The following is a 16,013-nucleotide window of genomic DNA, read 5'->3' on the forward strand; positions in this document are numbered from 1 at the left end:
TACCTTAACACGCGTGTCAAGGGTTGTCAAGTGTCAACCCACGGTGTAAACGTACGCTTTTATATAAGTTGCAATAAAAGGAGCTTTGATTTTTCTAATATTTCTAATAATTGACTTCGTGTTTATTTTGCGCGCCTCGTTAAACACATCAAGCATCTGGCAAGCGTCTTGTCGTTATCAATTTCGCAGTCCTGTCTGGACTTTTACAATCCGCACATACTAATGTACGTGGTAACACCACCAATCTTCTAAATATTGAATGATTGGAATTTCCGAAACCTGATTGGTGATAGAGCTGACGAAATCTGACGCGGATTGATTCATCCGCTGACGCAAACGTATGAAAATACACAAGTAGCTGCCATCACGCGTTTTCCACTCATGCGGCTGTGGTCGGTTGTACACGGGAATTCACGCAAAACGATACGCCTACCAATTAATGATAAAAGGCTACCTAATGTTTTGCAAAACAATTTGCGGAAGCATAAAACAGTCAGCGATTAACTGACAAAGTCACCGGTAGCTTATTACGGTAACGACTCCCACACTTAACATTAAGAATGAAATAACTATTTCCGAAAAACTTTGGTGAAGTCAAATCCAAAGGTGTTTCGTTACATAAAACCAATTAAAATAATGAACCAATTGCAGAAAGAGTAATAGATTAGCGAGCGAATGTAGTTAAACACTATCTCAGTAAAAACAAGAAGCCACCACAAAATTAAGAGCATTACATGTTCGGGTTAATTTAAACATATTGAATGATTGTTGTTGCACAACATCTATACATGGTTTGAACAATGTTGGCTCCATTTTAAGCCAACAGTAAAACAGAAGCTTGAATTTGACTCGAAAACCAATGACTACAAACAAGCTTTATTTCAACACACATAGCCTCTACACTTAATAGATCCTTGCAACACTAAATTCGACATCATATAATCCATGCAGCTCAAACAGGTCTTTACTGCACAAACGCGTCAGCTGTCGACAAAACCTGAGCTGCGTACCGCGAAACATCCTTTCTGACGCCTTGATAAGACCAGCGTTCGTTCCATTAGCGCCGCAAGGGAGGAATGCTGAATGCTTTGGTCCCTTGAGCATATATAAGAAAGTCCCTCAAGCATGACAGATTGTGGGATTAGCAACATATATGCAATAAAGCCGCGGCCAGAATACAGGCTTAAGGATGCCGAAAGCAACTTAAGTTTATGGTATGTAGCTGCATTATGTACAAAGCAGTTAAAACATGATTTTACACAGTGTATTAACTACATGAGATGATTGCAAACTCTTGTTTGACTCTTTGAGGTCAGTGGTCTTTGAATTCCTTAGGTGCTGTTGTTATTTGCATCAGATATTTTGATTGAGCTATTCTATTCTATTTTTTCATGGTACAACGCTTAAATTTCTTCGTTTTTTTTTCAAAGAAAACAAAAGGACAAAGAAAACGAATAAGAAACTGTTTTTGACAAAGAAAGCTAAAAGCACGCTACAAGTCCCAATGAGCGTAAAAATGCATAGTCAAATCAACAAAAAAGGAAGTCTCACAATTTTCACAAACAAACAAAAATGAAAAATGGTTAATGCAAGCTGACAAGCAGTATTACGTAGACAACACGTATTTTCTAGCAATCGTATATATGTCAAAAAGATTGGTACATTTTTATTTAGACAAAGCGAATTCGAAAGCGTTGTGCATTTATTTGATGAAATAAAATCGGTTTATTTGATGAAATAAATAATAATGTGTACACTCGTGTGTGTGAAAAATGTTATGCAACTGAAGCGAACGTATTTGGCATGCAAAAAAACAATCATACATAAGGCTCATATCAAATAATCATGGCCTATTGACGAGATCAATTGTTTTATTTTATAATTTTAGCCCGAAGGTGCCGTTGTAATTCATTTGGTGCCCTTAAGTAATCGGAAGTATACTTTGGTTATAAAAGCATAGAGTAACAATTCTATTAAAATGCTTTTGTAATTGCTCTGAGTTTAAATGACATGATTACAGTGTTTTCTTACGATTGATTTACGAAGAGTTTGATAAATAAAAAATACTGAAAGTACTTTTTACACAAAAACACGTTACACAAAGGTAAAAAATACAGAAAGGAGCGATCCAATAGCTTGTCGTAAGCAACGCTACACTGAAGAAAAATTATACCAAAAAATGTTGAACTCCAGGCTTTTGGGTTGCAACAGAGCATCATACGTGAAAGCAATTTTTTAAAATACCCAATTTTGCATGTCGTGATTTTTCAAAGTCAGGAAAAACAAGTTTCTGGTCTTTCGTCTTAATTTGGCTTGTTGCGTGAGTAAAAGAATTTCGCAGTCGAAATTTCGTTTGTTGCAGTTTCACGTTCTTGAGGGTTCTTTTGTAGAAACGCCTTACTGCAGCTTGTTCCCACCCTTAAGTTGTGGAATCACATACAAGATACTGAAATTCTATTGTGACGGGTTTCCCCATTTTGTAATTCCATCAGCAATAATCTTTATCGCTCCCATGCTATTTTGAATATTCTTCTTTGATCTTTCCTTACTAACTTTTCGTTTTTTTTCACCTTCAACAATCTGTTGAAGAGTCTTTCCCTGACCGTGCACGGCCACCGGCTCTTTAAGCACAATGACCATTCCGTTTGGCATTCCCATCCTTTGGCGCAAAATACCCGTCAGCCACACATCGTCCACTCGCAAATAGCGTTGAGTCCGTGACAACACGTTCAATTGGGCAATAACGTCCATTCCAGTGGTGTAAAATCCACCTAGGCAAAACTTAGGATAGAACGGCCATTTATATTCATCAGCGCTTATATACCACTTTTTGTACGGCCCTGTTTTATTGCGGTATGGTGAGGTATTTTCTACTGCACGGTAGCTGCATATGATCGGGTTAGACGGCCATTTGTTCGTTAGTTTTGATTCCAAGGCGTTTTCGATGGCAGTGTACAATGTTTCGGGATATATTGTAAAGTCGTCGTCCCCCGAGGAATAAAGATACGATTGGGGAAGGTGTTCGGTAGCCCACTGCATTCCCGCAAGCGTTTTTAATGGAACGTACCTACATATGCAATACATGTGTTACATGATTTTTGCATGTAGTTGTCAAGATTTTTTTTTACAAAAAAGACAAAAAAACAAACAAAGTACGTCCATCACAAAACACGAGTACCAACTTTGCCACGTACAATACCACTGGTGGCGCCATGGCGCAGTGGCAAAAACATAGTTTGATATGTTTTGGTTAAACCCTTTTTTAGAGGTTTGTGTCGTTAAAAAACATCACTTTTGATTTTATAGGGTTATTACATCGATGTTAAATAATTTGCTTAAGGGATAGGGCCTAACTATTGAGCTTAACTACGACACACACATTAGGACAACAGAAGAAACATTGAGATCTTACTTTTGCATGGAGCTAAATGCACTACACTTCCGTTATAATTAAACACACACCATGAAACTTAACAAAACTAACCTATACTCGTCAGGCCCGTCCATTTGCAGTATATCATGATGTCTTTCATGTTCCTCGTTAAGCAGAGCCGCATTCTTGCTGTCATTTGACCTCGCTACCACGAAAACCACCAGAAATCTGCCTTTTTTGTACAAATGATTTTTTTGCCACATCGCCCGCATTTGCTCCCGATGTTGAAAATGGTCCGACTTGGACTTAATAAAGCTCACCATCGTCCACGATACATCTGCGGATAAAACATCGAGTTTTTTTGCGCTGTACTCCACTTGTTTTACAAACACCTTTAAATTTTCTATTGGATATATTTTTACACAATAATAAAGGCAGATTGTGGTGCCTGTTGTTTTATTTTGATGACCTGATAATGACAATAGCTTGTCGAAACGTGTTTATCACCCAAATACTGGCTCTGATTTTTTGATCAGATTATTCAAAACCGTAAATAGTGTACCAAAGGCAGATTGTTTAATTGTTTAGTGTCTTGATACTCAATTCCGGTTTACGGTAACCTTGTTAGAGTACTCTTGACTGTAACTGTTACTTGACTTGCAATTTTGGTGTAAACAATTTTACAAAGTCATAAAATCAAGAATCTGTGCGACAGATAAACCCGAAAAAGTGTCAGTAACAGTGTTTCGGTTAAATTATAACGCGTGTCACCAAAGCAATTCATTTTGCGATAAATTTATGCGGTTCAACTGAATAAGAAAGTATCGTTCGTTTAAATCGACGCACCAATCCAACTCAACCTTTTTGTTGCAAGTTTTGGTGATCAAAATTTACATTCAAATTTCCTTTATTTGTTTGGGCTTTACCACTTTTGTCATTCACTGACAAAAACGAATTTGTTTAGCAATAACCGGTCACATCCTGTAAAAAACACGACACGATAAATGCAAGTATTTGCTGTAAAATGCTGTTTAATTTATAGTGTTCGAAGCATTTACAAAGGATATAATGCGCAAATAAAAACATGGATCAATAACATATAATTTAAAACATTTGTTCGGAATTTTAGAAATTGTAGTTTTAAACTCGATAAACTGTTTTGAAACGGTTTCCGTTTGAAAACTTAAAAATGTGTCCGTAAACCCCAATATAAACTTCACGTTCGCTTCGGTAGAACAATTTCTAAAGAAAGTGTAATCCAAAACCACTGAGAATTTTGTGGCGCTCAATACATCGCAGTTGGAGAGCATCTTTCGCCCAAAAAACAAGCCGTAAATTCTTTCACAAAGACCAGCTTATCCAAAGAAGCAGCTGCAAGAGTGTCAATATCTCGGCTCAATCAAGAGGGTATTATATAGAGGGTAGAGGGTACTAAAGGATTTTTTGTGGTGTCCTCTTAAGTGCTTTTGTTCAATTCTAAATGTTTATTCAGGGACATTTTAAAACTTGAATTGAGCTATCGTTTTGCTAAATGTTTTTTAACATTCATATAATATATACTGACTAAGAATACTTCTAAAAACATCGGACAAAAAACAATTGGGTGCACAAATGTTGGGGGATCAGACGTAAAACTCCCGATTTAGACTAGCTGATCACGTGAGATCTGAGTACGTACTTGAGCAGTCTTGTGACAGCTTTGCGTTTAAAAATAGGCGTTTACATTTTACAACATCGTTTTGAGGTGTTTTGCCGTTGCCATGGCATTAGTCCAAGGCTCAGTCACACCTGATGGTAAAATATGGGGCGACAAAGCCACCGCTTATATTCTTTTTCTCAATAAAAAGGCCATTGTGTTAAGTTTTATACAAACGTTGCACCCCATTTGCAGTTAATTGAGTGCGCTTCTTCTTCACGGAACACAAGACATAGAAAGATAAATCTACGCCCATATCGTTAGCGGTCAAATATGAGAAAAATTAAATGTCAAAAATTTCACATTCAAGGCCATTCACTGCGACCGACCACAACAACTACCCTAAATACGACTAGCTCCAAAACGCCCTCTCTTTGGCCAAAGTTAAAATTGGCAGAATTAAAATGCAAAAGGCAGCCGGACATTTTGGGAAGTGCCAAACAAATTTTGTCCAATACCCTTTTTGCTAACGCTAGGCGTAGGGCGTGTTTTTACGAAACAAGTGATTTTACAAACTGGAGATCAACGAGACAGCCAAACTTTATTTACACAATGCAGTAGTTCTCAAACTTTCAATTTTCCTAGGGCGTCGCAGAATATTTTCATTTCGTGGCTTTTTGTTGTTATATCAATAAATACAACTTTAATAATAAGTTTCTTCATTAACTTTTATTTGCTGGTGCGTCGCAAGTCCAGAAAACTTTTCCAGAGGCGTCGCAACAAAAAAAAAGTTTGAGAACCACTGACCTAATATTTCATGTTTGCATGAATATAAATAGACTTCGGCTTAAAACTCGGAAACAGCGGGCATTTTTGGATTTAAGTATCTGTTTGATAATTTAATCGTGATGAGATACGAAACCCCACTGAATTAAAGTTTCCTAATATACAAGACAATTTTGGAGCTACGCTGATGAGCACAAAAAATACAAACTTCAAATTCGGGAATATTGTGGATCACGCTACATGTCATCCAACGCAAATATATGTGAAAAAATTGATTTACAAAACGTTTAGAAGAATAAAATCGCGTTACATTATTGATTTTGCTGTTTTCTGTAAACCGCTATCCAAACAGTGAGATCGTATTACGAACAGTGTAGTCTTAAGCGCAAAAGACTGAATGTCGGGAGTTTTCGCAGTAACTCTTTCTACTTCAGAAGTTCATTCTGACTTTGCACCCACTAAAAAACCCCATTTGAATCAGGTTGCCTCTGTACTTTCCGTGGCATTTGTTCTACCCCAGTTTGTTTTACTTTTGCGTGTTAAACTTTTTTTAACATCAAGTTTATAGAGCTCTTCTGGCAAATGTATTTTAACTTAATATTATGCCGTTCAGCAATAGCTTATTTGTTTTTAACGTGTTTACCTTACTGTGAATTTATTTCTCCTACTATGGCAATTTTTTTAATGATAAAAAACAACATGTGATTCATAGCGTATAGGGACTGTGTCAACATTGAGGTCAAATTCGCAGGCCTTTTGTTGTAATACTGGCACCCCAATCCAAAGTTAGATCATTATGACGCATTGTTTCACGTGAGATCAACCGTAACATGACGTTTTAAGCGTGCTAGAATTGTTTTTAGGACGTTATATTTCAAGGTACGTTTCGACAAACTAAATCGCATTCATGATCAGTGCTTGTTTTGCACACACATATGGGATCTTATATGCTTTTCAAATGTTTTCGTTTTCTGACACATTGTTAACGGTAGGTGAAGCGAAACAAACTACTTTTTCTAGAAATGGTGAAAGCCTTTAACGCTAGTGCTTATCCAACCGCATGCTTTCCAGCCAAGCGCAAACGCAGGTACATTGCTTGGCAGTATTTACTTGATGGTAAAACTACATACACCTTGCTTTTGCTGCAACAAAACATGGTTGAAAGTTTAATGATGACAATAACTGCCCAAATAGACGTAAGATTCATATTATCTTATCATCGTTCATAGGACAATACTTTTAAGGCATGGCTTTTAAGATGTTGAACACACAAGCAGTTTATGCATCGGCGTAATAATGTATACAGTGGTTGGGTCCAAAGAGATGGTTGACTAGAAAATCAAAGGAAATAAAACGTTTTCCGACCTTGGTAAAAACCCCTGTTAAAACTGTATTCAGTCTACTGGCAAATGTGTGATAAAGTAAGTTGTACATTTCAAGCAAAATTGGGGGTGACATGAACAAGATGAAATCAGAAACCAATCCAAACTTATACTTCTGCATATAACGAGAAACTGTGCCTATGTTTTGAGCACAAAATATTTTTGTCTTATCATAATTACTGCAACCTACTTGTAACTTCGGCACATAGATTGGAATCACATTGGATTGGAAGGAGGTTTTTCGGTTCCTTGAGGAATTTAAACTTAGGTCTTTCGAAGTTTGAATCCGTATCGTTCTCGTCAAAGTTGTAAGTGCGAAATACTGGTTGAATTTTGCCGGTGCCGCTAGATTTGTCAACCAACCATTTGCTGAAAAAACATAATTGCAGTTGTGGAAGGGCAAATGTATTGGTAACTTTTGTCAAAAAATATTTTTGCCTATTGTTTTCTTATTCGTGCTGTATACCAATTTATTCAGCAGTATTTGCTTGACAATCTTGAACGTAGTACGATTTACGACTCAAGTATCAACCGGCAAATACACGATCATTTGGCAAAACGAGAAATATGGATTAGGCCTATCTAGGTTGTGTGTAATACCACACAATTTTGCTGATGCATGACAACTAATTCTGAGTCATAGAAAGATGTTCACGACGGTTTAATGAAACCGAAACAGTAAACAAAATATTTCAGAGCAGCTCTGGACGATTTTTTCTAGGTATTTTGGATGTTTAAGCGATTTAGGAAATGTGTTTATGTACGGTCCTGCCTCCTAGCTTTCACCAGTACAATGGAATTTATGAGGTATACAAAGCCGTTGCGTTGTGTGGCATTCAGCACGACACCGGCTTTGTGCACGTTGAAACACTACTGTCAGAATTGAAAGTGTTATTTTCAAACATAACTTTGTTCTGTTTTTTTTTTCATCTAAGCTGTGATAGAATATACTTCACATGTAAAGCGTTTAATACAACATTGTGATAGCAAAAATATATGTTGGGGCCCTGTTGTAACCTAAAGTATACGCTAACTTTATCACTGTTAAATCTGTTGGATAACAGCATTAAATTCCGAACCCTCTTAATGCGACAAATCGTGTGCCAAAAGACAAGCGGTACAACAGCACATTGTTGTTTAAGCTATACTTACGTATGTCCTGGCTGTAGAAATGCAATGTAGGTTGTCGTAAATATGACACAGGCGGCTAAAAGAACCCGAACTTTTCGGAAATGTCTCATTTCAGTGGATCCCTACCACCCTACAATGACAATAAAAGGTTTATGTAAACATTAGTAACCATGATGCTAATGTAAACGCTGACTTTTAAGACTTTTCTAAATGTACAATCGCTTAAATTTTAGGTTACACTTACAAAACACAAGCAAAATGCGATCTTTTATGATGGAATATAATTCTGCATACTTCCTACTAATAAAGTTAGAACAACATGACTGATTCTGATTACAAATACACCTCTCTAAGGCGTGACATACATAAACTGACTTTTGCGTAGCTTTTCGGTAGAATTTTACCTTTTTCACCCAGAAGCAGGTCGATTTTAGACGAACTGCTAAACGCATGTGCGGTCGAATTGATAACAAAGGGTAAAGGGCAGTGTGACTAATCAACCGTAACTGTTACCACCCTCGTGTGGAGCTTTAATGGCGATCAGGAATTGCTAAATAAATGTGATTTTTGTAATTTGATTTACTTTTTATTTACAACTGTGCTTTACAAAAAGCCTTTGACATCCACTCTTCTCCAAGTTTAGTCATTTTGTTCATACATTTGCTAACCTTGCCATAACTGCCACTATACTAGGATCCTATTAAAAATTTGCAAAACGCACTGCTTTTGGTACTGCAGTTAGTCCACTCAGTTGAATTCCTACAAGGTGTGCTGCTTCCAAGTATCCCGCTTAGCTGAATTTATACAAAGCGTGCTGCGTCAAAGTATCCTGTTCGGTTGACTGGTTATGCGTGTGCATTTTGCACTGATTACAAGGGGTTTTTTCTTTGCTTTTTAATCACTGGAACGTTTTACGTTTTAAAAAATCTGCACGCTTTTGACAGTAGTAGAGCTACTTACACCATAAAACTCACATCAGCCGCACATTTAGCTAATTTTCGATAGGTAGCGCAAAGTTCCTGCGCCACCTATCACAAATTAGCTAATTGTGCGGCTGATGTGAGTTAGGTGTTAGTAGATTTTCTTTTTCAGTAAGCGTTGCTGTTCTGTGGACAAGAAACCAAAACTGTTCTGTGACAAAATATATAGCCTATGTCTGTTTTTTGCGTGAAAAACTGATCAAACAAGAATCAAAGGACAATAGCCTACAGCAGCAGGTGTCGGCAACCTTTTTTGCACTGCGGACTGTTTTTGAAAGTGAAATTTTATCACGGAAAGGTCTTCCAAAAACTACAAATATTTAGCAATGAAACCGCTTTAATTAGTTTATAATCCCCGGGATACATGGGTAAAATATTTAGCATTTAACCTAAAAAATTATACGGCCCGGTAACGAACTCTTTTGATTCAACCCTGAACTAAACAGAACGACAAAATATTCGTTGTTGTATTAAAGTTTTTTGTATCATCGGTAGCGCTTAAAAAGCCTAAACACGTGAAGAAAACACATTGACAAAGGCTGTACAAAATACAAACAACTTAATTAACGAAGTGAGAGAACTGAAACCGAAATTGGACCAAAGATTTCCATGATTGCTTTATAACGCAATATAACTTGAATGTCTTGATTCAATTACGCTTTACAAAAAGGGTTTCACTGCTACGGTGTAATGCACATGGTCTCATGTGTTAAAGCCTCCATGAGCAACTATTTCAAGTTACCCACTGAATTTTGTTTTCCGATGAAATAGGGTCTGATGCTAGGCCACCAAACTTATGAAAAGCCACAGGAATCAGAGGTTTAAGTACCATATCATTTGGCATTCCGATCTTAACTCTTAGAATACCGGTTATCCACACATCATCGACACGAAGGTATCGTTCAGTTCTGGACACTTGAAATAATTGTTTGACAACGCTCATGCTTATGGTGTAAAATCCACCATGGCAGGATTTTGGGTAGTATGGCCATTTGTACTCGTGATTTGAAATGTACCACTTTTGTAAAGGTCCGTCTTTCACTCTTGTTGGCTTGTGGCTTGGTAAAATTTTGTAAGTGCACACGATTGGAAATTCCGGCCAATTAAACTGTAGTAAGTTTTTTCTTGTTATTTCAAGCACGGTTACTAGTCGACCAACGTTTAACATGAAGTCATCGTCTCCGGATGAATAGAAGTAGTTTTCGGTAGGAAGGTTTTCACTGGCCCACTGCATACCGGCCAAGGTTTTCAGTGGAACATACCTTAGACAATTGAAAAATAGAAAACTTTTAAATGGAGTCAGTACTTGTACACTTTTTGTCACCTAACTGCTCACTTTAAAAGTTTATAATGTTGGCAAATGTATACGAATTAGATTAACCCTGCGTCAAAGTCCGCAGGATTTGTACAGTATTAATAGGCAGCCATGTCAAATTGCTAAATAGCACAGCCTTGGTTCATGAAACAGCAGAACATAAATCCCAAAAACAAACATGGGTCACAAGAATATTTAAGGTAAGGTTTGGAGTTAAAAACAGATTCAAGAATTTGCGTAACGCATGCCCCGAGTTATGTCAGCTTTGTGCGACCAGACGTAAACTACTTAGATTTTTCACCAAACCACTTTCTCCATACCAAGCTTCTTTCTCCATACCATTGGGGTTAAGGCGATATGCTCATTGTTTCAAACATTTTATGTTTTTATACTGTTGGATTTTTTAATTTCATAAGCATACAACTTAAGGTAAGTAGGTTTTGCGCCGTTTACTTTTAAAAAAGCTCGGGACAAACTAAGACAAACTAAACAAAAAAGCAGCAATTGTTAGTCATGCCTCCAGCTGCACCGCCCTTAAAGTTTTCTGTAATTGTTTACCATTATATCTAAAACGAATTGTGGTGTACAAACGAATGAGGAAATCACCTTACCTATAGTCATCTGGTCCGTCAAACTGGAGAATGTCACCGAATGTTTCCGATTCAAGTAAAAGCCGGGAAGCGAACTCAGGTTTAGGGTTGGCGACCACAAACACAGTCTTCAGTGCTGCGCCGTTATACCAGCTCGTGGACGCCCACGTGCGGCGAATGTCGGCGCGGTTTTTGAAGTTGTTCGCTTTGGATTTTATGAAGTTTACCATCGTCCAATGCGTTTCTGAAAGCACATATAATTTGCGCCGATAAATAAACATTATCAAAAACTGCATATAAAACGCTGAAGCAATAATCTAATAAATAATGATACCCGTAAGAAAAGAATTAGTGGTGATATAAATTCAAGGCATTTGAGACCACCTAATCACTTTTCATATTCACACGTTGTGATGAACAATGTAGCCGCAACGCGTTTATCCACCAATTGCGGCCTCTAATTGATCGCAAGGATGTGTAACTGTATCAATGTAAATATTTAGTGCAAATGTGTTGCTACAACTGTTTCACCGAGCGAAATACTCAGCTTAAATTTCATGACGTGGCAAAATACAAAGAGAAGCTAAGTCAGCAGGTTGGACCCCCGTCTTTCAATACCACTCGCAAAAAAGCCAGAAAAGGAGTTTTTCTATAGGTCCCGATCTTCATTTATTGTGCTATTAAACCCACCACAAACACCAAATATCAGAACAAAGCATGAACGAATCAATTAGGATTTGACCCAACCCACGGAACACATACCACTTGATCGGAGATTTTAAGAAAGGCATTGGAGCGAAAACAAAGGTGGAGCAAATGAATAGCGACAACGGGTGTGGTATGCTTTGACATGGTGGCTTGTTATAGACACTGTTTTGATTGCACTTCATGACATGGTAAAATGCTGCAACTATTTTGCCCTCTTTTTTTAATATTAGGTCTAGAGCAGAAATAGGCCTACTTAATCTCTTACTCTAAAGTGCACATTTAAAGAACCCAGCATTTAAGGCCAAACTATGAATTAAACTCCATCATGAAAGGTATTTTCTGGCTAACCAGGCTACTTTCGATGGTTTACCGTTGAGAACCACTGTACCAGAGCCTATTTTGCAGAATTTATGGTAGTAATTTGTTTATATGCATACTTATACACCAAACTGCCTTAGAAATGTCCTTCATAACATACATTACAAAACGGAAGCCATTTTCGTATAATCTAATTCTTTCCAACCTACTTTGTTGAAGGTTGCATCCTGCACCATGGCATTTCTTGCGTTTCAGAACCGAAGGTTCCAAAATAAATCGAAATCGAGGTCTTGAAAATGGAGTTAATTCCGAAAGGGAGCTCTCGTCAAAGCTGTATTTGGGCACCGAAAAGTCACGAGCAATTAACAAAATACGTGAATCGTGCAGTCCGCTGCCAAATAAGTGCAAGTTTTTGTTACAACATTCAAAGTTGTTAAAACAAGATGACAATGTTGTATTGAAAAATGAATAATTTTCGGGTGTTTTTTGTCTCAGTTTTGTATATACATGTATATACAGTGATGTGATTCAGGTGGTTCGCACCAGTTCTATAGAACCTTCTGACAAATTTTTTTGGGATCAGCGAATCTCAAAAAAAAATTGAGATTTTTTGAGTTACAAGTACTGATCACTGTCAATGAATTTTTGCATCTTCTGATATCTGATACACCGATTTTTGAGATCTGATTAGCTCACGTGTTTTTATGACTTTTGTGATAGAACCGGCTGACAAACAAAATGTATCCCACCACTGTGTATATACGTTTAAACATATTGATACAAATACAACACCTAACACAAAACATTTGATATTTGTACTTTTTAACAAATTTTTTTTACACACTTTTTACTTTTTTTTGTACTTTTTTAACACTTTTTAACAAAAAAGTCTGTAACTAAAACGAACTTACATTTTTGAAACTCTAACACCTACGTAACAACCCTTAGACGACCGTTAACATTAGCGGATTAAAAATGCTGATTTATACCATTTCTAGTTGCTCCACTGATGACTTAGCTTAGCAGTAACAATAAGTATTAATATGCAAACTTCTACCTTTTAAATATTTGCATCCAAACCATCAGCAGCGACATGAAAAAGATTCCGAAAAGCAGAAATTGTAACCTCACTCGCATTTTCTTTGCAAAGACACCAAACCTACAAAGCTATCAAAAGGAAGTCGATTACCCTACATCAGGGGTGGGCAACCTTTGTCACTGTGGGGCCAAATACAATTGCAATAATTAGATCGCGGGCCGCACCTTTATATGGCACAAGGTGATTTTACTTCGTTGCATACCAAAAATGCCTTACTACAAGTAAAATTCGCATTTGATTCTCGCTGCATATTGTCAGGTCGCGGGCCGCAGGTTGCCCACCCCTGCCTTACATAGTTTGAACCTGTACGCAACTGATTTAAGTGTTGAAATTAACCCAATTGCCGTCGTTAACGTTACCAAAGGCTCTCACATCTCAATTAGGCTAAATTACTTACTAACGTCCTACACTAAAAAAGTGAAACACAGTTATTGCAACTAAAGAGAAAAAGCAGTACAAAATATGGATGAGTAATGCTTGAGAGGTAATGTGCGTTTAAATTAGTCCATAACGTTTTCACGTGAATTTAGCGGAACCAAAGGGTGCAGCATGGCGTCTAATGGCGTGACATGAAAAAAGGTTACCCGACCCCAACGCAGACAGCACACACCTATGCGACAGGCTACTATTTTGAGATGCCGGTATTCCAGCATGAAAGGTGTGTTGTACACGTTTCCTTTTCTTCCTGTTTCATACAAGGGCCGTTTTCTTCCTAATTTCATTAGCTCAGCAGGAAATCCTGAAGTTCCCGAGGTATTTCTAAACATTTCGTTTGATCCAGGTACACTAAAACTGAATGCCTGGAAATATGTCCAGTACGGTTTGTTGTTTAATCCAATTGACATGTTTGAAGCCGAAATTACTACCCAATTCTCCACACTTTATCGACCTTGGAATTAATTTGCGATTTACGAGGTATTACGTGGTTACTTAAAGGGGGCCACGAGGCCCGAAAGTTACTTTTAGGGGGTCAAGGTCCATGAAAGGTTCATAACCACTGGTTTAGGGCTTGGTGTCAAATGCTGCTATAAAACTTTTTTTTTGATACTGTCAGTCAGTTAACAAAATCACTATCCCCTATTACAAATTAAAAATTTCCTTTTTTAATTCATGTTTTGTGTTGTAAACATGTAACAATACTCACCATAGACTTGGGGTTCTTTAGTGTACCACAAGCTTGAAGTTCGACAACCGGTACGAATTTTCAAGCATTAGTGCGTAAGTAACCAAGTGTAACTTATTTAAGCGTTAAGTTAGTAAGCATTGTGCAACATATCACAGCATCACGCAAACGAGGCCATACCAAACACACGTCACACCCTTTTAAAACACCACCGAGGGATTGTACGATGATTATTTTTAGGTAAAGCCTTTGGATAGACAGCAAACACACGTGACATTTTGCGTGCTTTTCAAGTGCTTAGCTAGCAATAAGTTAGAAGAAATTACAAACGATAAAATTACAGGGTGCAAAGTTTGCTCTGAGCACACGTGTGATATCAAGGCTAGTGTTATTCGGGCACTTGAGGACAGCTCGTAACAAAATACAGTTTGTAGCAGGAACGTAAACAGGGGCTTTAACACAAGTTAAAAATAAATAAAGAGTCATGTAAAATTTGTACAACAAAGTATTACTGTATTTCTGTTTTAAACCAATTCGAGCCACTACTTCAGGACTTTTGGGGAGTTGATATTACTGCACACTTTATTGGCACTGAAATTACTTCGTGTATGATCGAATTCATCAAGCCAATATTGCCAAACAGGTAAAGAAAAAAATAGTATTAAATGTGCATTTACGACAAGCCAACAATTGCAACGTCTACGTTCTAAGTCTGCAACTTATGTTACAATTGGTTGGCATACTTTCTAAATCTGCACCTACAGAAGCCGTGCATTAAAGATACAAACAATGGAAGCAGAGTCAACAAAATTGAACCAGAGTAATTTTGGACTACTTGAACAACTAGTTTGTGAACAAAATAACAACAAGTTCCATAAATAAGTGATATGACTTTTGTGCACCTGAGATACATCACGAGTTGGTAAGTTCGAAAAACGATACAAAATAAGAATCACATTTCGGTATTGGGCTTAATGGCAAAATACTTTACTTTGCCGGCCTTCACGGTGCCATTTTTCGCCTTTGTTGTTCCGTTTTTCGCTTTTTCCTTGGCCGCAAGTTTTGATACAAGTTGTCCAACTCCGTGAAAAGCTATCTTTTCTGGTGGTTCGATCACCATATTGTCAGGCATACCGAGTTTTACCCGCAGGACCCCGGTTATCCATACATCGTCTACTCGCAAGTAAGGTGTGGTGCGAGCCGCAGCCAAAAGTTGCTTGACTACTCGAATGCTTGTCGAGTAAAATCCACCAAAGCAGCCTCGTGGATAAAACGGCCACTTGTATTCGCTTTCAGCAATATACCACTGTTTATATCTGCCTGTACTATTTCGATACGGCCTTGCAAATTCCATAGTTCTGTAGGTGCATATGATTGGAAATTCGGCCCAGTCTTCAAACTCCGTAATGTTTATGTAAAAATCCATAATGTTCTTCAGGCGTTCGACCACAACCATGACGTCATCGTCGCCTGACGAGTAGTAGTGGTTCGAGGGGAGGTTGTCCACCGCCCATTGCATTCCCGCCATGGTTTTTAAGGGAACGTATCTAAGATAATAATAATATGTTTTGC

At 37.6% G+C, this 16,013-nt stretch overlaps 3 protein-coding genes across 4 annotated transcripts in view; all 3 read right to left on the minus strand.

Annotated features, from left to right (window-relative positions):
- Window positions 1-1,408: 1,408 nt before the first annotated feature.
- On the minus strand, window positions 1,409-8,657 carry LOC145238480 (beta-1,3-galactosyltransferase 5-like). The gene is made up of 5 exons (XM_080101675.1): window positions 8,553-8,657; window positions 8,330-8,438; window positions 7,368-7,546; window positions 3,485-3,710; window positions 1,409-3,067 (listed from the first exon to the last, which is right to left on the minus strand). The coding sequence occupies exons 2-5, from the start codon at window positions 8,416-8,418 to the stop codon at window positions 2,455-2,457; spliced, it is 1,107 nt and encodes a 368-aa protein (XP_079957801.1). The 5' UTR covers window positions 8,419-8,438; window positions 8,553-8,657; the 3' UTR covers window positions 1,409-2,454.
- Window positions 8,658-9,758: 1,101 nt separating this feature from the next.
- On the minus strand, window positions 9,759-14,578 carry LOC145238217 (lactosylceramide 1,3-N-acetyl-beta-D-glucosaminyltransferase-like). Of its 2 annotated transcripts, XM_080101322.1 has the most exons (6): window positions 14,463-14,578; window positions 13,929-14,077; window positions 13,277-13,386; window positions 12,429-12,610; window positions 11,215-11,437; window positions 9,759-10,550 (listed from the first exon to the last, which is right to left on the minus strand). In XM_080101322.1, the coding sequence occupies exons 3-6, from the start codon at window positions 13,354-13,356 to the stop codon at window positions 10,022-10,024; spliced, it is 1,014 nt and encodes a 337-aa protein (XP_079957448.1). In that variant the 5' UTR covers window positions 13,357-13,386; window positions 13,929-14,077; window positions 14,463-14,578; the 3' UTR covers window positions 9,759-10,021. The 2 variants fall into 2 exon arrangements, with proteins under 2 accessions (XP_079957448.1, XP_079957447.1); XM_080101321.1 differs by lacking the exon at window positions 13,929-14,077.
- A 139-nt stretch (window positions 14,579-14,717) lies between these two features.
- LOC145238216 (N-acetyllactosaminide beta-1,3-N-acetylglucosaminyltransferase 4-like) overlaps window positions 14,718-16,013 on the minus strand; it is a 49,133-nt gene continuing 47,837 nt past the window's right edge. Inside the window, exon 5 of the mRNA XM_080101320.1 lies at window positions 14,718-15,988. Coding sequence (XP_079957446.1) covers window positions 15,394-15,988 — 595 coding nt within the window. The 3' untranslated portion in view covers window positions 14,718-15,393. The remainder of the gene's footprint in view (window positions 15,989-16,013) is intronic.

Source organism: Phallusia mammillata, chromosome 7, assembly GCF_965637545.1.
Source record: "Phallusia mammillata chromosome 7, kaPhaMamm4.hap1.1, whole genome shotgun sequence".
NCBI lineage: Eukaryota > Metazoa > Chordata > Ascidiacea > Phlebobranchia > Ascidiidae > Phallusia > Phallusia mammillata.

Excerpts from the sequence above, each read along its gene's own strand:
- LOC145238480 (XM_080101675.1), bottom strand. The coding sequence starts at position 8,418 with ATGAGACATTTCCGAAAAGTTCGGGTTCTTTTAGCCGCCTGTGTCATA. Across the intron at positions 7,547-8,329 it reads TTTCTACAGCCAGGACATAC|CAAATGGTTGGTTGACAAAT; the intron begins GTAAGTATAGCT and ends ATGTTTTTTCAG. Across the intron at positions 3,068-3,484 it reads GACGGGCCTGACGAGTATAG|GTACGTTCCATTAAAAACGC; the intron begins GTTAGTTTTGTT and ends TTGCATATGTAG.
- LOC145238217 (XM_080101321.1), bottom strand. Across the intron at positions 12,611-13,276 it reads TGGATGCAAATATTTAAAAG|CGGACTGCACGATTCACGTA; the intron begins GTAGAAGTTTGC and ends CTTATTTGGCAG. Across the intron at positions 10,551-11,214 it reads GACGGACCAGATGACTATAG|GTATGTTCCACTGAAAACCT; the intron begins GTAAGGTGATTT and ends CAATTGTCTAAG.